This window comes from Macaca thibetana, chromosome 7 (genome assembly GCF_024542745.1).
Source record: "Macaca thibetana thibetana isolate TM-01 chromosome 7, ASM2454274v1, whole genome shotgun sequence".
Lineage (NCBI taxonomy): Eukaryota > Metazoa > Chordata > Mammalia > Primates > Cercopithecidae > Macaca > Macaca thibetana.
This window is the reverse complement of record NC_065584.1, coordinates 145,623,805-145,645,286: the sequence shown is the minus strand read 5'-3', so window position 1 is coordinate 145,645,286 and position 21,482 is coordinate 145,623,805. Positions and strand designations below refer to the sequence as shown.

The following is a 21,482-nucleotide window of genomic DNA, read 5'->3' as shown; positions in this document are numbered from 1 at the left end:
TTCTGGCTCTTTAAGATCTCTCAAAACCTGAAAAGCCAGGGCCCTTTGCCTTAAGAAAATTCTGCTGACCAGGATGTGGAAAGATCCCTTTAGGGTAGCGATAAATGCGCAATGTGGGGAAAGAGGCACGCCCCCACTGCCCTGGTCCACTGCTTTTCCTCCTCCTTCTCTTCTTACTCTAGTTTCTTCTTAATCATATATCTTTGTTAGTCTTTTTGTCCTACACAAATTTAACAAATGACAGGTTTGGAAAGGACCTTACGAATCTAGTCTAGCCTCCTTGTTTGATTAACAAGGAAGATCTGTCCAGGGAGGGAAAGTGATTTATCTGGGAACTCTAAACCATTTGGCAGGTACATTGAGTGGTCAAGGGCAAACCTGGTGTCAGTCTGAAATGGGGAGGGGGTGATAGCACACATCAGCTCTACCACCATGAGTTGCATAATTTTGCTCATGCTATTTTTCTTCTCCTTGTGTTCCAGTTTCCTCGACTACACCACGAGTGATAACAGTAGCTGCCTCATTGCATGGCCATGTAGGAAATATTTGTAAAGTACAGGAAACGAGTAAAAAGCACTGAGGGTGAGTGGCCAATAGTCATTAGTTGTATAACAATATCTAGTATGTGCTGAAGAGGGTGGGATGATGATCAAGAAGAAGGACATGGAATTTGGACCCTGGTTTTAAAATTCTTATTTATTTTCACTAACTCATCTTTTTTTCCCCCTTTTCTTTTCCCTAGCCTGAGATTTCAGCCTAATCTTTTATTTTCATTTGATTACTTTTGCATTAGAGAGAAAATGTGTTGTGGAAAGAACATGGGCACTGGAACTCGACAGACCTAGGTTGACAGCCTACGTTCGTCGAATATTAACCACAGAGCTTTGGTCAAACCCCTTAATACATCTGGGCTGTTTCTTTGCCAAGCAAGGATTCCACCACTCAGTTCTTAGCACTGAGGATTCCACGTGATAATGCAAGTAACAACCCTAGTATGTTTCAAGGCACGCTGACATATCCCCCCCAGGCCCAAGCCCAAGTGTGAAGGCAGGGGTTCCAAGTCTTAACCACATCTCCTCTGGAGGCAGTGTTAGGGCACCCCTGAGACTGAAAAGTGGCACCATATGCCCAAATAGATCAAGGAAGTACAATCAAATTAACTCAAATCCAGCCTGAACACTCGGTTAAGACTAGGACTGATTGCTGACCTCATACGATCATTTGGTTGCAGTGCGGCTGACGGTGAACTTGAAAGACTGGCCATACTTTGGTCCACATTCAACGGGATGATTTTATCTCCAATCTGGTAGGCTGTGTCTGCCCTCAAAGATCCCTTTGCTCACACTAAAACAAAGGGTAAATTAAAGTGCCCTTTCGGCAGCCAAACAGTGAGAGCTGCCAGTAAATCTCAAGGCTGCTGAACTTGGGCCAAAGATGCTGCCTGGGGCAGAGCAAAGGGCACTAATGGGGAGTTTTGAGTTCCGGGTCCTTTCATTCAGTTACCAACTCTGTGAGTGACTTTGGTCAATTCCTCACTGACCTCACTGGTTTCCTCCTGTCACTTAAGGACCCTGTCTATTCTCCGAGTGTCTAGTGTTATGTATCGGTTTAATGAATGTCTTCAGCACCAGAACATTCCGTCCATAACATCTTCCATATTGAACATCTGCTTTTATCCATCTGTTGAAACACAGCTCCCTCCAACACTGTGTCTTTTGTAGTGCCAAGTATTCTTTAGGCAATTAAAATGAACTGCAAGGAGGTGGTTGGAAACCATTTAATCTATCAGATGGAAAAAAAAAAAAAAAACCCTGAAACTCAGAGATGTTCAGCAACTTCTCCAAAGTCACACAGCTTTTTGGCAGCGGTTCTAGGACACCTGCCTTCAGCCCCCTGCGATAAAAAGGTAGTTGGTGCCTGATGATGTGTTTTTTGGTAAGGCATGTCATCAAGGAATAAATATGAAGGGTAACAGCTGTGTAGTCCCAAGGCTTTATTTTCTTTATTATGACATCATGTCCCCAGGAAGAAAATATTTGTGGATCTAACTTTTGGATGTGAAGTGTCAAAGTGAAATGTTATTGACTCTATAATGCTTCCTGCTTTGATAAATGTATCCAATATGTTCCCAGTGACTCATGTGCAGGGCAGATGTATCTTTTTCTCTTCTTCTTAGACACTGACATTTTTGTTGCTCTACACAGAGCTCCCCCTAATCTGCATATGCATCAATAATTAGCCAAAGCATTATGGAATTTCATCCAAGAATTAATAATTTGATTGGTTATCCAAAATCTCAAGCATCCTGACAGCCAGCAATCAATTGAGGGGTGAAATAATATGCAGAGTGATGATTTATCTTCTTCTTTTTCCAACAAATGAGCTCTCTATGAGCCAGACATCATATTGGGAAATTGTGGGAGGATGTTTTGCTTGATCACTATATCTAGAAGATCCATGAAAGATATGAAGGATTTTCTAAAACATAGATTGGTCCTTAAAATACTGTTTTCCTGACACAGAGGGAAAAAAAGTCAGAAAAGGGGGTATGATGCAATATTTTTATTTTTACAGTGTCATAAAGAAACTTAAAAATATCGCAAACAGAAAACTGTGAAATAAAATTAGTGATGGAATAAATGACATGAAACTTTTTAAGACTAAAAATATACAGAGACCCTTACGTGGTAAAATCTCCTGTGGGAAGAAACATGGCTTATAAACGATGAGGGGGCCAACTGGAATCAGCTCCATCAATCGCTTTCCAAAATGCATGGCAAAAATAAAATAAACAAAACCTTAGAAGATATCTTTATAAGGTCCTCAAAACCTTTATAAGACCCTTTACAACTTCCATGTATTTATAGAATTTTGAATGCCAGAAGTCACCCGAAAAAGGAAATCTTTCTCAATGTATTTACATTTGGAAAATACAAAAATAAATGAAAAGCAAAATAAAATGTATGTTATCTGAACAAGTGTCCTATGCCTTGAGAAGGTAGATCCTAACTTCTAATGATACAGCAAGATGCTCCACCCCCGTACAAGGCTTCCTCAGCAATGTAGACAGCAATTAGCACCCACACCAGTGTTTTCACTTTAACGATAGGTAAGTAACAAACAGAATCACCAGCAATTCATTAGACTTCAACATTAAGAAAATCTCTGATGATACCCTTTTATGAATCTGACCCGAGGCTGCTTACTGGAGGGAACTGAAATTGCATCTAACACAGTAACGTGCTTTAATTGTAAAAGGTTTTAAAAGATGGGGAGTTCCCAAAATGAATGGGAAAGGGTCCTTCCCAAAGCAGTAGTCAAAATTACATTTGTTTAATCAATAGCATTTCGTTTAACACTAGTGGTTCTCAGACTTGGCTGCTCATTCCAACTACCTGGGGAGCTTTTGCTACTCTCAGTCTGGGCTGCACCCCAAACCAAATAAGCCACAATCTCTGGGGGTGGGACCCAGGCACCAGAACTTTGTAAAGCTCCCCAAGTGATTACAATGTGCAGCGAAGCTTGAGAACCTCTGATTTAGCGGTAAACCGTCCTGGGTGACCAAATGGCCTCAATTGTTCACTCCCCTGTATTAGGGCTACACAGTGACACCCTTGCTATAATCTCTTGGTGGGCAGAAGATATTTCCCCACATTTTGACTGTGGATTTGGCCATGTGGTTTGTTTTGGCCAATGGAATGTTCATAAATGTGATGTGTGCTAAGACTCGACAGCTGCTTGGCGGATGGGCTTGCTCTTACGTGCACCTGCTTTTTGCCAGGAGAAGAGCATGCTTCAGTCAACCACTGTCCTAGGAAGAGACACATACAGCAGAACCAAACCCAATTACCAGCCTAGAGCCAAATCTAGCTGAACCCTAGCCTGCCCATAGACATAAGAATGAGAAGGAAGTGTTATTGCTGTAAGCCACTGAGTTTGGGGGTGGTTTGCTAGGCAGTATTTTTGTGCAAGAGTTAACTGACATACCTAAAATAAGAAAAAGATTATTTAGTGAGATGGCCAACATTTTGGATAATTGAACGTTTCTTCTTCTGTGAGAGAAAAAGACAACTTATAACTTTTTCTAAAGGAAGGTTTGATTTGACCCATGATGCCTGCCATGATGTAGCTTTTTGGAACAGGGCTACTGTCTTTGTCACCCTTCTGATCTGTTAAGCAGAAAATATTTCCTGCTGATTTCTTACTCAGTTTCACACAGGGCTGCCATCTAAATATCTATCTTCACCAGGGCAGAACTGGCATTCTGAATCATCAGTGCCCCAGGCTAGTTTGACAGCTTTTTTTTTTTCCTTTTCCTTTCTTTCTTTCTTTTTTTTTTTTAATTTTCAAATTTAAGCTCTCTCCAAGTTTTTGTGGAGAAACAGAGAAGCAGACCTCTCTACATAACTACTACCAAAATGATCAGACATACATAGCCTTAGTTATGACAGGGTTTCTTCTATGGTGCTGGGAATTTTGTGATTGTGCTGCAATAATAAGTCAAATGATTGTTAGGCCCACAGAAGCATAGGTCTCATCTCTCAGAAGAGCCCTCTTTTAGGATTTATGGCATTCATATAAGTGCATTTATTAATCAGGTGTCTTGAATATAAGACAGTTATTCTCAAACTTGAGTGTGCATCAGAATCACCAGGATGACTCGTGACAGCAGATTGCTGGACCCCACCCCCAGAGTTTTTAACTAAGCTAAGTCTGGTTGAGGCCTGAGAATCTGCATCTCTAGTAAGTCCACCAGGTGACGCTGATGCTGCTGGTCTGCAGACCACACTTTGAAAACCACCAATATAAGGTGAAAAATTATGTGCGTGTGAGATAGATTCCATGTGGCACATTGCCTTGACAGAGAAGATTCTTATGCATTTCCTTAATGAAAACGTGTTCGTGTGCAACATTAAGAATAGGTCCACCTGGAGAACACAAATGGAGTCAGCAACCTCAACTCTCTTTGCAAAAAGTTCATCTACTCCCATAACCACTTCCCAAATTTGTATCATTAGTCCTGAATCCAGCAAAAACAACTCATGAGATGCCTCCTTTGCAAGGAAACCTTCTTTGATTTCTCCAACAAGAAAAATTGGCTGCTTTTTCTAAGACCCTGAACCCATTCTATGGCAAAGTACAGGTGCTTATGAACTTGTCTGAGCTTTTCATAAAGGATGTACAATCTATCTGATTCATCTTAGAATGTCCTATAGGTCTTTCACATAGCAGATACAAAATAAATATTTATAGATCCTAAAATCTATGAATCAGTAATCATGTGAGGATGGGCTTAGGAAGTCAAAAGAGTAAAACTTAACATTAACAGTCTGCATTGTCAAATGCAGTGACCAGTGGCCACGTGTGGCTATTTAATGTTAAGTTCATTGAAGTTAAATGAAATTAAAAATTCAGTTCCAAGCTGTACTAATCAAGACAGTATGGTATTTCTAAAATAATAGACAAATAGATCGATGGAACAGAATAGACAGCTCCAAAATGGATACACATAAATATAGTCAACAGATCTTTGAAAAAGAGCAAAGGCAATACATTGGGGAAAAGATAGTCATTTCAACAAATGGTGCTGGAACAACTGGACATCCCAATGCAAAGTAGTGCATCTAGACACAGACCATATACCTTTCACAAAAATTAACTCAAAATGGATTGTATACTTAAATGTAAAATGTAAAACTATAAAACTCTTTTTTTTTTTTTTTTTTTTTTGAGACGGAGTCTTGCTGTGTCACCCAGGCTGGAGTGCAGTGGCCCGATCTCGGCTCACTGCAAGCTCCGCCTCCCGGGTTTACGCCATTCTCCTGCCTCAGCCTCCAAGTAGCTGGGACTACAGGTGCCCGCCACCACGCCCGGCTAGTTTTTTGTATTTTTAGTAGAGACGGGGTTTCACCATGTTAGCCAGGATGGTCTCGATCTCCTGACTTCGTGATCCACCCGCCTCGGCCTCCCAAAGTACTGGGATTACAGGCTTGAGCCACCGCGCCCGGCCTTATAAAACTCTTAAAAGACAGCATAGGAGGCTGGGCGCGGTGGCTCACGCCTATAATCCCAGCACTTTGGGAGGCCAAGGCAGGTGGATCACCTGAGGTCGGGAGTTTGAGACCAGCCTGACCAACATGGAGAAACCCTGTCACTACTAAAAATACAAAATTAGCCAGGCATGGTGGCAGGCACTTGTAATTCCAGCTACTCAGGAGGCTGAGGCAGGAGAATTGCTTGAATCTGGAAGGCGGAGGTTGCGGTGAGCCGAGATCATACCACCGCACTCCAGCCTGGCCAACAAGAGCGAAACTCCGTCTCAAAACAAAAACAAAAACAAAACAACAACAACAAAAGACAGCATAGGAGAAAATCTAGATGCCTTCAAAACATACACCAAAGGCACAGTTGAGGAAAGGAATCATTGATAAGCTGATCTTCATTAAAATTTAAAAACTTCTCTCCTGTGAAAGAGTGTTAAGAGAGTGAGAAGCCTAGCACCGACTGGGAGAAAATATTTGGAAAGTCACATCTGATAAAGCCTGCTCTCCAGAATAGCCAAAGAACTCTTAAAACTCAACAATAAAAACAAAAAAACAAAAAAAAAAAAAAAAACAAAAAAAAAAACCAAATCGTGAAAAAAAGGCCAAAGATCTGAACAGACCCCTCACCAAAGAAGATACACAGATAGCAAACAAGCATATGAAAATATGTTGTACATCTTATGTCAATAGGGAAAAGCAAATTAAAACAAAAATGAGATACTGTTCATATGAATATTAGAATGGCAAAAATCCAGAACATTGACAACACTAAATGCTGGTGAGGATATGGAGCAACAGAAAATCTCATTCATTGCTAGTGGGACTGCAGAATGGTACAGCCACCTTGTAAGACAGTTTGGCTGTTTCCTGCAAAACTAAACATACTCTTACATACAGTCCAGCAATTGTGCTTCTTAGTAATGACCCAAAGGAGTTGAAAACTTATGTTCAAACAAAAACCTGCACATGCATGTTTATAGCAGCTTCATTTATTATTGCCAAGACTTGGAAGCAACCCAGATGTCCTTCAGTAAGTGAATGGATAAACCGTGGTACATCTAAATAATGGATTATTATTTAGTGCTAAAAGGAAATGAGCTACCACGCCACAAAAAGACATGGAGAAACCTTAAATGCACATTACTAAGTGAAGAAGCCAATCTGAAAAGGCTATAGACTGAGTCCAACTACATGCCATTTTGGAAAAGGGAAAACTTCGGAGACAGTAAAAAGATCAATGGTTGCCCAGGGTTGGGGAAAGGGAGAGATGAATAGGCAGAATACAGAGGACTTTCAGGGCAATGAAACTACCTTCTATGATACTATCATGGTGGATGCATGTCATTTTACATTTGTCAAAATCCAGAGAATGAACAATACCAAGAGTGAACCCTAATGTAAACTATGGACTTTGAGTGATTATGATGTGTCAATGTAGGTTCATCAATTGTAATAAATGTACCCTTTGATGCGGGATGTTGACAATGACAGGGCCTGTGCCTGTGCTGGGATAGGCAACATATGGGATATTTCTCTACTTTCTGCTCACTTTTTCTGTGAGCCCAAAACTGCTCTAAAAATAGTCTATTTAAAGGGGAAAAATTCCAGTTCCTCACTCATACTAGTTGTGTCTTAAGTACTCAATAGCCACACTGGCGTGATAATCACTTTGAACACATAAATGGTTCTATTGGGTGGACTACTCTAGAATTTCCAAATCATTTTCATCTATGTTATCTTATCTGCCCCTCACCGACATCACTGTGATGTAAGTGGTTTAAAAAGTCATCATGTACATTTTATAGCTGGAAAAATGCAATCTTAGCGAAAATAAGTTAATTGCTTTATGGCAAAGTGGAAGAACGTAATTTATAAAATACGTATGAGACATGAGAAAGTTTCTAGAACTTAGTGGGTATTCAATCAATCGTACTCCATTATTTGTTGATTTATTAAGTTTTCTTTTTTTTTTTTTGACCCTACCTCATTATTCCATCAATCTGTCAACAAATATTGCATTTATCATGTATTAGACACAGTGTTTTGTACCGGGGATGCACAGGTGAACAAGTGAGACAAGGTCCCTGACCTCAAGGAGCTTACAATCCAGCCTTATTTACCCTCGTGTTTTCCAAAGCCAGCCAGAGATATTAGTGAACTTAATCTCGATGGGGTCACAATGGGTCTATGAAGGATGCTAAGGCCAATACAACATACCTTCATCTCACCCAGGTGAAGTTCAGGTGAAGCTGCTGGAAACACTGGGCTACAGAAGAACTGTTCCTCATGTCCCCTGGCATTTGCCACTTGTCAAATGCCTTTCTCTTCTCAAATTCCTTAGCCCTAGTTCTAGAAGTTATCAAAAGGAACATTTGCTGCCCAGGACAGCAAATACTTCATGACCTGGAAAGATTATTAGCTGCTTTATGGAGGTCTCTAGGGCATTGTAAGCCTCATCCCTAAAGGATTTTAACAGAGGTATACAATTCCACTTAGTTTTCATGTGCACATCTTACCTTTCCTACAAGACACAATACCTTTGTCTCTGTTTTCCTTAGCATCCAGCGTAATGCCCTGCAAATAGCAGCAGCAAAATTAAAATTTTGTGAAATGACAAGACGGATGCTAACTTTTTTTTTTTTTTTTTTGAGACAGGTCTCACTTTGTTGCGCAGGCTGGAATTTAGTGGCACAATCATCACGGCTCACTGCAACCTTGGCTTCTCAGGCTCTAGTGATCCTCCCACCTTAGCCTCCCTAGTAGCCAGGACTACAGGTGTGTACCACCACACCTGGCTAAATTTTTGTATTTTTTTGGTAAAGAGGGGGTTTTATCATGTTGCCCAGGCTGGTCTCAAACTCCTGGGTTCCAGTGATCTGCTTGCCTTGGTCTCCCAAAGTGCTGGGATTATAGCGTGAGGCACAGTGCCCAGCTGGATGCTACCTCTTGACCCCCAGCTGAGCCCTAGAAATTACTCTTATTAAATTGTTAGAATACCTACTACGAGCTGGAGATGGTCCACACCAGCATTTTCCAATAGACAATAATGTCAACCACAAAGTAATTTTAAATTTTCTAGTAGTTAGATTTTAAAAAGTTAAAAGAGATTAAATTAATTTAAATATTTCACTTAACCCAGTATGTCCAAACTATGATCATTTTTACATGCAATCAATAAAAAGTATTAATGAGACACGTTATATTTTTGTATTAAGTCTTTGAAATTCAATGTGGATTTTAACAGTTATCACACATCTCAATTTGAACTCACCGCATTTTAAGAAATCAATAGATACATTCGGCTAATGACTAGTACTGGACAGTGCCGTTTCATACAGAATTTTATAACATCTTGCAAGATGCATAATGATAATAGCAGAATTCTGAGTGCCAAGATTTCAGAAGGATCATCTCATCTAACCCCAACAATGTTCATCTATGGATGAGGAAATATAGGTATAGAAATGGTTAGTGACTTTCCCTTGACATTCCCGTGACATTGCCAGCACGTGGCAGAGTTGGGCATTGAATTCAGGCAGTTTGCAGCCGTCACATCATGCCACTGATTAGTTGTGTGGCCTTGGGCAAGTCACTTTTCTTCTCTACATTTTCATTTCCTCACCTATAAAATGGGCATGGGTGGAGTGGATCATCCAGGGTGGACACTGCATGTTTCAATCTTCATCTTTATTTCCTCGTGTCTGGCAAGTCTGGCTCTCCTGTTACCAGCCAGGAGGACATCAGGCTTACATCATTGATTCTCTGGCTCCTTCTTACCCTGGCCTTTACCAGTTGAGGGATAACTTAATGACAAGCAGTGAGATGGAGCCCCTCCCATGTCCAAGAGCAGTGCTGCATTTTCATTTATGTTTCTTCTATTTTCAGCACATAGCCCAGCTTCGGCTTCTGGATGATTTCTTGAAAGAAGAAAAACTTGTTGTCTGGGCACTCAGTTTTAATTTTCTGTCTTCTTTGTTCTTGTGCATGTTGTAGAAAGCTCCGTACTCCCAAGGAAATTCTACTATATATTTCCATCATTTCCCATCTCTCCCTCTCAAGAAATGCAAGAAAATAACTGTCAACTTTTTTTGCATATATAAATTTTAACAGCACATACATGCCGATGAATCTTTTATCCAAGAAGGAAAGGCTTATTTCAAGTGATTGAAAGTTGAAATGCTTAGGTTTTCATTCTCGCTGGGTAATGGAATCACCGCGTGGACATGCTACTTTATGATGACTTCATCAACTGCATTCCCCAAATCCAGTAACTCTAATGAATGCCTACTATGTGCAAAGGCATAGTGCCTGTTTTTAAAGAGCATGTCTTCCAGCAGGGAGGATAAAGCAAATGTTCAAACAACCACAATACAAGGTAGATGGAGCATACCAAATGCCTTAGGAGGGGTGCAAAGCACTAAGACAGTTCAAATATTTGGTTTGGGGTAAATCAGGGAAGGCTCCAAAGAGGAGCTGTCATTTAGAATGAACTTTGAAAGGAAGGTAGATTTCAGTAAACAGAGAATGCAGGGAGGGCCTTTAGGGAGAAGAGGCAGAGGCAACTATCTATGTATCATGGACTAGGAGAAGGAGGGGGAGCAGGCAGCAGCATGTGGCCTGGCCTGAGTACTGCACATGGATTGTGGAGATTACATAAGGATGTAAGACAGTTTGACAAACTCCTGCCAGGAGTGTCACACTCCCTATCCTCCACCCATGGGAGATAACATAAATCAATCACAGCCCACACCTTTCCACATGATGAGATCAACTTGCCATCCTTGGTACAGGAGTGCAGTGATAGGGAGGTAGAGCCTTCAATACCGCCTTGACTAGTTAGTTGTTAATTGCATGGGCAATGGGGAGCCATTAAAGTCTTGTAAGTAGGGGAGTGACATGGTGGGAAATGAGAGCTGTAGTTCAGGGTAATTAACTTGGCAGTACTATCTGGAATGGATTAGAATGGTTATAAGACCGAAGGCCAGTTATTTAAGAGGTTACTGAGATGGTTTAGGTGAGCAATAATGTCTGGAACTGCACGGATGGCTGCAGAAAGGAGGGGCATATGTCATGTAGGTAGAATTTATAGCACTTGGCAAGCATGTTAGGACATGGAAAGCTAGGGGCAGGTGCAAAAGAGAGGAGTCAAAGTTAACTTTGAGGTTCCTAGCAATTACCTTAGAGTAGGAGAAAAGTAATGTTACCATCAGGAGAAGAGCCTGGGATTGGCAAGGAGGTAAGGGGATCCCCATGGTGTTGCAAAGAGGAGTTACAAAAAAACTGAATTTAGGCTGATCTCTTCCACAAGCATAGCTTTTCTAAGCCATTTTCAGAGAACTCAGTGGTGCAAAGTAACATAACCATTTTTAAGCAAACACTGTTGCCCTTTGTCGATGAGCAGAGTCTAAGGAAGGCTCCCATCTCTCCAAATATTTGGAAAATTGGAAAGCCTTAATTAGTAATCTGGAAGGGAGCATGAGGGAGGGAAAGAAATATAAACCTAATCACTGTGCTTTTCAGGTTTCAAATGCTTCCCCAATCCAGGTAATTTACACTTTAGTCACAGTGATTGACAGTCAAGGAATGTATCTAACTCACTTTTATTTTTTCCCTTGGGGAAAGCACTTGAGTTCCCAATTGTTTTAAATTGCAGAAGCAGTAATTGTCTTAGAGAGTTAGGAAAAATGGCTTTTTGGAGCTGGGATCTTTTTTCTGAAGGGAATATAGAGTCTATCTTAATTGATTCAGGTCATTACGACCATTTTCTAGATGGTCTTTTCAGGGTGACTAAATATCACCTTAGTTAAAGGAGAATAGTAAGAAACTCATTAAAGGTCCAAGGGGAACAGACTTAATCAAAAACGTTAACAAGTTGCTACTGGTACCTAAAAGGAAACCAGGGATACTTTTCAAGTCACTTGCATCCCAAATAGAATTATTGGTGAAATTTAATGTGATGAATATTTTTAAAAGTATTCTAAAATAAACATGAGGCAGTCGATGTATTCTGAGATGCTCATTGTCCCAAAGGAAGTTGTTTCTTAAACTGTACACTTTGATATATTTGTTTCCTTAGAAAAGTCAAGTGTAACACGCTAGGTCAGTTGCATCAAGAACATTACTAACAGGCTAACCAATGGTAAATGGTGTGAAAGCTGCGCTGGAAATCCGTCCTTTGACGTATGGGGAAACCCACACAACTGATTTGGCATGGAGGAAACAATTATGCATTGTTTGTAGGCGCCAACAGACAGGCTAAAACCAGGGATCCTTGCAGAGACAGGATTAAGGTATCAGGACTGTTCACATCTCATTTATATCACCCCGAAGAGTGGACCACAGGTTTTGCTGATTAATACACAGACCATGGCAAAGGGCATTGTGTATTTGAAATAAGATCAAGTTCAGTAACAGTAACACAAACTGTGTGTGAAATCTGGCATATGGAGGTTCCTCTTAAGGATTAACTAACTGGGTGTCCCCCACTTATTATTTTTTTAAAGCAGTTTTCCAAACCAGGAAGTCAGCAAAAGAAAAATGTCCCCCAATTTCCTCCCCCTACCCCACGCTCTTAAACATACATATTTATGCCACCTTCTGGCCTATAATAGTATTATTTACTGTCAAAATTTTGGATCCTTTTGAAAGGAAGGTGGGGCATATTTCCACAGTGTCTTCGCAGGCAAAAGAAAGTGGTAGATTGAGTATGAAGGCAGAGAAATCAGGCTACTACCATTGGAATATTTTCCATTCTTTCAATTTATTGTTCCTTCATCTTGGAGTTTGGGGTCAAGGTAACAATGACGCAATTCTCAGCTTTCCTGGAGTTTTAGGAGGGGATGAGTGTATTTCAGTGGGAGGAGGGTGTAGAATGATGCCCACAATAATGTGAATTATTTGGAGTTGTTAATTATCTGAATGTTATCCGGGCATTAGTAATGCCTCTCCAGTATATCTACCTTTTATGGATGAGACTGTACATTTAATAGCAAAAGTACCAGTGAGAATTGACAATTAGCAGCCATGCTTGAGTTAGATGCAGCGTGGCATGTTTCATCCAGCTTAGACAGTCATCGACCAAACAGGCCAAAGTTTTCTTCAGTAGAAAATGCCCTGCCAAATGGTTTCTGGGTCCTTCGCTGACAAACAGCAAAGGAGCTGAAAGCGACCTCTTTCAACCATGCCAGAAACTGACTGTCCATGGCGCTTCTAGACTCACAAAATCTGTTTTAGACACAGATGTCTCTAACCAAGATTGGAAACCCACTGGCCGTCCCATCCCAAAGTAAAGTGCCACGTCCTCCCATCCTCCGCCTTCCTTGGGATGTCAGCCCCGTTCTAATTCCTTTTTAGTTTCTCCTCAGCCCCGGGCAGGGCTGGCAGGGGGCTACCTGCGATTTCCCACGTGGACAATCGGATTTGTCTCTTCCCAGGCTGGCAACGGATGGGGACGAGTTCTGTTCCCGAGAGAGTCTCAGAAGTAGGCACGGAATCATCTCACCGATTTTAATTTCTGTCCATGGGCAGGGGAGAGGGGAGGATTGGGGCGCGGGAGGCTCTGCTCTCCTCCTCCCCTATTTTCCCCACCTCCCAAAATTGGCAGCCAGTCTGTGGCTCTCGGTCTGGGGTCTGGAGGGTGGGGAATGTGGGTGTGGGGGCCGGCTGGAGAAGCTCTCGCTAGCGCTGCCTGTGGCCAGACCCGCCTCTTGTCCCCTCTCGGGCGCACACACACGTCCACCCAGACACTCCGCGCGCTCCCTCGCGCTCTCGCTCGCCCGCCTGCCGCCGCCTGCTCTCTCCCTCCTGCTCTCGCCGGTCGCCTTCTCCTTTTTTTTTTTTTTTTTTTTTTTTTTTTTTGGTACCATAGAGTTGCTCTGAAAACAGAAGATAGAGGGAGTCTCGGAGCTCGCCATCTCCAGCGATCTCTACATTGGGAAAAAACATGGAGTCAGCTCCGGCAGCCCCCGACCCCGCCGCCAGCGAGCCAGGCAGCAGCGGCGCGGACGCGGCCGCCGGCTCCAGGGAGACCCCGCTGAACCAGGAATCCGCCCGCAAGAGCGAGCCGCCTGCCCCGGTGCGCAGACAGAGCTATTCCAGCACCAGCAGAGGTAGGAGGCTGGAGAGGGGCTGGGGAGGGGGCGGCGGGAGCCCGGGCGCGGAGCGGGGGGCGGCCGGGAGCGGGCGCCCGGGGCGCGGGGTCCGGCGGCCGCGCGCGAGCCTGCGGCGGCGCCCAGAGCCCGGAGGACCCCCCTCCCCTCCCCCCTCCGCCCCCCAGAAATGTTGCAAACTTTTGCAGCCCGTTCTCGGCTTGCGGGAGCAGAGGGGGGCGGGGGAGGCGGCGGGAAGGTTGACAGCCGGTGGGCTCACCCCCCCGGCTTTGATTTTTCTGCCAACACAGGAGGAAAGCTGCGTTGCCTTAATTAAATACGCTCCCCTAAAATACGGAGATGCGGGGAGTGGGGGCCCGTGAAAGAAACTTTTAAAGCGGCAGTGTCCTTTTAAGAAGGGGCAAAAAAAATCTGTTTATGGCCACCCTCCTTCCGCTTTACCTTTTCTGCTCTTGACAGTTTCGGCCCCGGCTGCCGGAGTCGGGGGTGTGTTTTCGGTCCCTCTCAGATCTAGGCGGGGGGCGGGAGGAGTGAGCGACCTGGGAAGCCCCGGGGGTGGAGAGGGGGCGCTCCGGGGTCTGGGGGCGACGTGGACACCTTCTCTGGAGCACAGCGGTGCGTTTGGGATTTGAAGGAAGGGCCGAAGGAAGCGGGGTGCGGGCGAGCGAGCTGTTCGCCAAGTTGTCTGTCGGGCGCGGCGAGGGGAGATGCGCAAGTTTGCAGGCGGGGGGTTCGGAGCCCGGCGCCCAAGCTGGCGGGGGGCGTGTGCGCGCCAACGCGCAGAGGGCGGCGGTCCTGTGGGGCGCTCCACGCGCATTCGGAGGGAGCGTCTACAAAAGCAAGCAAGCACCCAAACTTATTTCTGCTCTGGGAATCCTTCCCTCTCGGAGGTTCCAAGCGTTTCTGCAGGAACCTGGGGATGGTCAGTGCAAGTTGCATGCTGGTTGGATAGTGCAAGCGATGTTTTCTCCTCCCCTGGCGATTTTTACTCTTCATTTTGGTGTTTGGTCTGTGTGTGCTTGTGTGGGGGGGATGGGGGGGGACTCAGTTGCTCCCTCCTTTCCTAAAGTAAGCTGTTGAGGAAAGCTCACTCTTTCTTAAAGGTATTGGAACCTGATGTGGATTTTTCTCGGGAGTGGGGGATTATTTATTTGAATGCGCCTGGAGTTTGCAAAGAACAGGAGGAAGCTACAGCTTTAATTACTGTTGTAAATAATGTATAAATCACGCCTGTCACTCCGGAGGAAGCGGGCTCGCGCGAGCCGCCCGGAGCTGGAGACGGAGAGGATTTCTCCAGCCCCGGCTTGGGCACCGGCCCAGCGCGCCCCCTCCTCTTCCACTCGGCTTCTGGCGGCGGTTGGGGAGGGCTGGGTAGAGGCGAATGGGGGCCTCAGGAACTGCTCCCTTCCTCTCGATGTTATAGTTGGAGGTAGGAATATGGCTGATCATGTGCTGGCTGTTTTACAGTATCCCCCCACCCCCCACCTTAGCCACACCCCCTGTCCAGGCGCTTTCCCATTCACGGAATTCGAGTACAGTAAAAGCCATCAGGATGACACACGCGAAAAACATTTAATTAAAGGCGATTTCCAAAGAGTGACCGCGCCGAACCGCGGTTTCAGCGGGAGGGGGGCAGCGAGGGCTGGGACAAAAGGGAAGGGGATAGGGGCTGGGGGCCCGGACCTGCCGCTAGCTCGGTGAGTTTGTGTGCGGGGAGCTTTTGGCTGCAAAGAGTATATTTAGACCCTGAGACGGTGGATTTGGAATGCGAGCGGGTTATGTAACAGGGTTAATCAGAAACACTGGAGAAAATCCCCTTCATGTGTTTCTGGGGCTTTTTTTTTTTTTTTTTTTTGAATTGGGGGGGACATAGTATTTAGGAAGCTGCGCTAATTTTTGGTTTGTGCTGCCACCCTTCTCCTTCTTGACCCCCACCCCCCACACCGTGTGTTATTAACATCTTCAGGTGTCATTCTTGCCAGAAGGTGTTCTTGCAAGCGATCAGGGTGGCAGGCTGCAGAACCGACTAGCAAATCCGTAACTTGCTGTTCTTGCAAATTATGTAACGCTGGGGCATTCAGTGCCACCAGCCCCCTTAGGCTCAGCAAAAAGAGGAGAGGGGCATAGTAGGAGTGGGATGCATCTTGCACAGTTGGCCTGCTGACCCATATCCCCTTCCCCCCACTCTGTGCGCCCACCCCAACTCATTCTTTGAAGCAGCCTCTGTCTATCCCTCCTGGAAGATTTAATGGGAGGGGGGTGGTAAGGCCCAAACACTCAACTCACATCCTGCACGCAGGCACTAGGTTATATAACAGTCTGAATGGAAAAAGGAAGGTCAGAGATGGAGGCATCCTTTAGCTAACACAGCAGTAGTAATAGCTTCCAGAAATTATGTGCATTTGCAGACTTTAACCTCAGATGTAGCATCTGCTCCTCAGGGGTACCAATCTTTGTGTGTGTGAGCTAGGGAGAAAAAGAGAGAATGTGTAAGTATGCCTGGTAGTTGAGAGTGATTTGAAAATGGGAAATGTTTGGGTTTTCAGATGATGTAATGGAGTTGGCAGAATATGCAAGTCGGCTCCCAGAGTGTAAGCAGTAAGAAAATTGGAGCTGGCATCCAGTATTAATGTTGCATAAATTACAATATCGGAAAGAAATTAACCTACACACTAGGTGATTACGCCTTTTAAATACTTAAAACATAAAGGCACACAACTAGAAAGGAAAAGCAAACATCGTCACCTTATAATTAGCATTTTCAACCTCCAGGAGGGTTGACTGGAGTTCTTGGCATTGGGTGAAATGGGAAACTTTCTGATTTGGGAGATGCTTTCCAAAGGGTAGCAGGTTTAGCTTCTAGCCAGTCGGTGTTTGAAGTTCACAGAAATTGTGGTCTGGATTCTCATGACATTGCAGTGACCTCATGAGACATTACCTAGGTAGACTTGAGGCTACTGTTGAATTCCTCCCTGTTGGGAACCCAAGTGTGAATGCACTGTGTACCTTTATTGCCTGAGCTTACCAAATCAGATGTGTGACTTTATGATCTGAAAGACGACCTTCCCCTGTCCATAAAACTGCTGGGAATGTCAGCAGTTTTAATGAAACTCTTCCATTTTCTAGGTGGTATTAATGATGGCCGGTGTCATTCAGTTCCATCTTTACAACACAATGAAAGAGAAAAAAGAAAGGCAGGAAGCAACATGAGAAGTAGGAATGAAGCGGAAAAAAACAGCAGCGAATCTTTAATTTAACAAGGCTTTCAGGGACTTCAGGGAGCCATGAGCCTCGTGACATAACTGTTGTTAAAAACCCTTTTTCAGAATCTCGTTATTATATGTGCATGCCGGAAGCTTACGTATTTTACTTCACTAAAGTTATCTGCACAGGGCTGTGTACCACGCAGTTGGTTTGGAACACCAGTGCTGAAGGTTGAAGGCTTTTAGGGCCGGCAGACCTAAGGGAAAAATCGAAACCAAAAGATGGGATTAACAGTGAAAAGCTCAGTTGGGTTGAGATCGAACCCCCTGGAAGCTCAGCTTAGATTGACTTAAAATCAGTTAACAGAGCCTGTAGTTTATGTGTAGCCCTGAGGACTTCTAGAACCACATAAGTCTTTGACTTTGAAAGTGCGTGGCCTCTCTTGCCCCCTTCAGTTTTGGCTGATTCACTTTCTAGTAGGTGCTCTTACCTAGCAATTTAGCGCCCTTTCTAGAGATTGATTCTCAGATCCACTTCCCTCGCATGGACCCGGCTCGCCACAGCGAACAAATGATGCCCCATAGTTTGAAAGAGTTACTGGCTGGGAGAAAATCCTTTGCCAGAGGGATAAAATAATTATTTTTTAAACTAAAGGACTTTAATTTTCCGGTAAATTGCTCATAGAAACATTTATAATAATACCCTTTAAAAATGTAATATAATAATTTTAGAAAAGGCATTTGATGATCGTTATGATAACCTTTTCTGTTGCTTCTCCCTTATTTCTTAAAAAAGAATTGAATTATTAATCTAGAATTCAAGTCCTGAGTGGCTCAAAACATCTATAGGAGACTCTTTTGATGTTAGTCACCTGGTGGAATTTTCCAGTACCTACTGGCATTGCGAGGAGTCCCTGGCTTTAGAAAGTGCCTCTACTTCTGAAACTGAAGTATGGAGCCTGCATTGAAGCCTCTAACGACGAGACCCTTCAGCTTGTTTTCAAGGTAGCAGAGGTGGGGGCTGTAGCACACGCTCCTGGTTCCACACTAGACTCCTAAAGTGGGACACAGGGAGGTGTGAGAATGTCAATTGTAATAGTTGTGCCTCCGGATAAAAATGTTCTGACGATTTTTAGTGACAGGTGAATCACTTTTGGAAGCAAACTGCCCTCTGTCCAGAGCTAACCTTTGGAATTCGAGTAAGACAAGCCCATGGGTTCTTTTCCTTGGACGTGTCCCTTCTAAATTAAGATCCAGCTTCTCCCATTTTTGCGTTTAGGAGCTTGCGGTCCGACGTTGAAAGGACAGATGGAGTTGGAAGTTATTAAAGGTTCATGTGGTATAGTATCTTAGGCATATGCCACGTGTTCTGAGTTTACTCTTCCTTTCCCCCTTCATCTTCCCAGGCTGCTTGATGAATTGAGCTTGTTAGCCTATACTTCTGTGGAAGCCAAATACGTAACTACATTTCCCAGGTGTCTGGGGAAAGAGCTGTAATGTGATTGCCATGTGTGCAAAAACAAATAAAAAATAAAAAAAATTCGTGGGAAACACACTTCTCCTATTATGACATATCTGTTCACATTCATTGTCCCCATGAGCCAATATACAGGGACTTTGAGGTAGACCTCATCTACTCCCTCACAGGTTTCTGTCCCATTCATCCCAGATTAGTGATAAATTGTGTGGGAACAAGGAGAGTAGTTTTGAAATGCCTTCAGGTGTTGGAGTGAATACTCATCTAGAATTTGGAATACTTTTCTGAATATGAAGGTTGTCTTCCTTGCTCAAAATTTAGGAATAATTCTCTCATTTTCTCTTCTATCATTTTTTAGGTTTTTTTTTTGTTTATATATATATATATCTAATTCACGTAGGAAGTGTTGGTTTAGAAATGAGCTGTTAAATTTTTCACCCATCTTTTTAGGCTGTATGTTAAAATAAAGTTGTATCATTTTTAAATTAATGCTTTTTTAAAAAACTGATAATCAGTGTTCAAGTGTTGATGAATACACAGTAAACCATGATTTTTCTCTAAGAGTGCCAGAATATTACTGATGAATTGGTTTTTCTGACTAACAGTGGATTAACCCAAAATATTTTTTGTCCTTTCCTTGTTGAATAAGTTTTCTAAATGTACTAGTCCCCTTTCCTACTCTAGAAAGAGCTGTGGGAATGTAATTGAATCTTTCTTTGAGGTTTGAGAATCTTACGGTGCCACAAGGTCACTGTTCTGAGTATGAATTCCAATTGTACATTATAGAACTGTAAATGGACACAGTGTCAGAGACTGGACGAAATCTATCTTGATCCCCACTTGGAAATTGTTTTCTTTCTTTTTTTGTTAAATCCTCAATATCAGTATGTTTTGTTATTTGCTTCCCTTGTTCTCTAAGTTGCAAGTAGCAAAATAGAAATTCAATTAGCTGATTCTAGTTAATTGAGATTTTTATTTCACAGGAAAATTTCTTCCAGAGCTTAGGCTCTTCTTAATTCTTTCTCTGGAGTTAAAGAGGATGTAAAGTCATTCTTTTTTTTCTTTTTCTTTTTTTTTTTTTTTGAGATGGAGTCTCGCTGTGTCTCCCAGGCGGGAGTGCAGTGGCACGATCTCAGCTCACTGCAACCTCTGCCTCCTGGGTTCAAGCAATTCTTGTGCCTCAGCCTCCCAGGTACCTGGGACTACAGGTGCGCACCACCATGCCCTGCTAATTTTTTGTGTTTTAGTAGAGACGGGATTTCACCATGTTGCCCAGGCTGGTTTCAAACTCCTGAGCTTAGGCAATCCACCCGCCTCGGCCTCCCAAAGTGCTGGGATTACAGGTGTGAACCACCATGCCTGGCGGTAAAGTCATTCTTGAATATTCAGGAAGGATATTATATTTTCAAATAAGTTATTTACTGTATTAGGATAACATAATGTAAGTTTTCCCCCATCTAATTGTAGACAGAAACTCCAGGTAGTCCTAACTCTTCCATAGATATAATGAAGGGATATCTTTGGCATGAGGCTCTTAAATCCTGAAAGTTAGGAAGCTCTAGGGTTAGAAGGAATAATTTCAAGAATATCAATAAAGAATATTTCGATTGCCCCAAAGGAAACCCTCTTTCCAAGCACAGGCTGTTTTCACTGGATGAATATGGAAAGCATCCCTGGAACCACACCATCGGAAGCTGACTTTCTCAGGGATGTCCCACATGACTTAATGATATAGTCTGCAGTTGTCTTGTGATTATCTTTGATATTGTAGTGTTGGAAATTCAGCTTTGGAGTTTTGGTGTTCTTTCGTGACAGCCCAATTATTATTATTTCTCTTTTGCTTTTGGAGCAAAGACGTCAAGGAGATTGTCTAAAGAAATCCTTAGAAGAGAGGAATGGGGCATGATGAGGAATAAATGTGCCATAGCTCACAGTTTAGTCAGGTCGGCTTTTTGCTCCAGCTCTTACATGCTCTTGCTAAAAGGATGTAGGTAACAATTCCCTTGTGTTGGTGCAAGAACAGTTTTTTTTTTTTTTTCCGTAACATATTTTTATGGCTTTAACTGACATGCCAGTATTACAGACTATCTTATCACATTACATAGTATGGCACATTAACAATGGCGTGGTGCTGTGGTTTCCTGGTGATAGTTTTGTCCACAGAACTGGGGCCCTGGTGGTCAGCTCAGGAGCCCTGTGCAGCACCCACTGACAGCTGAGAGTACAGGTTTCACACACCGTTGTAGGTGGTGGAGGACTCCAGGCTGCCCCAGGTAGAGCTTCTATACTACAGATATTTTCTCTGAAACTCTGTGTCAGAGGATGGAAATGAGTAGGAAATATGATATGGAAGATTTGTAATCTCCTAGCCTAGAATCATCTTAACAGTGTTACTGGGTGTTTTAATTTTGATTACGAACTTTTTTTTTTTTAGGGTTTTGTTTGTTTGTTTGTTTGTTTTTCTCAAAAGGATGGGCTCAAGGGATCCTCCTGCCTCAGGCTTCTTGGTAGCTGAGACTACAGGCATGTACTACTGCACCTGGCTTGATTATGAACATCTTAAAGTTTCCTGAAACAATTAGGAAGTTTCTGCGTCCATGCACAGACCATAATAGATAAACCCTTCTGGGATGGAAGGAAGGGTGCCACT

At 43.3% G+C, this 21,482-nt stretch overlaps 2 protein-coding genes across 2 annotated transcripts in view; one reads left to right on the top strand and one right to left on the bottom strand.

Annotated features, from left to right (window-relative positions):
- The window catches only part of RORA (RAR related orphan receptor A), a 1,262,381-nt gene that overhangs the window by 504,257 nt on the left and 736,642 nt on the right, over positions 1-21,482 (top strand). The window contains exon 2 of the mRNA XM_050797248.1: positions 13,976-14,152. Within this exon, the coding sequence (XP_050653205.1) occupies positions 13,987-14,152 (166 nt within the window). The 5' untranslated portion in view covers positions 13,976-13,986. The remainder of the gene's footprint in view (positions 1-13,975; positions 14,153-21,482) is intronic.
- On the bottom strand, positions 12,681-15,177 carry LOC126958741 (serine/arginine repetitive matrix protein 1-like). Its single transcript, XM_050797285.1, has 2 exons — positions 14,594-15,177; positions 12,681-13,969 (listed from the first exon to the last, which is right to left on the bottom strand). Exons 1-2 carry the CDS (start codon positions 14,967-14,969, stop codon positions 13,722-13,724), a joined length of 624 nt encoding a protein of 207 aa, XP_050653242.1. The 5' UTR covers positions 14,970-15,177; the 3' UTR covers positions 12,681-13,721.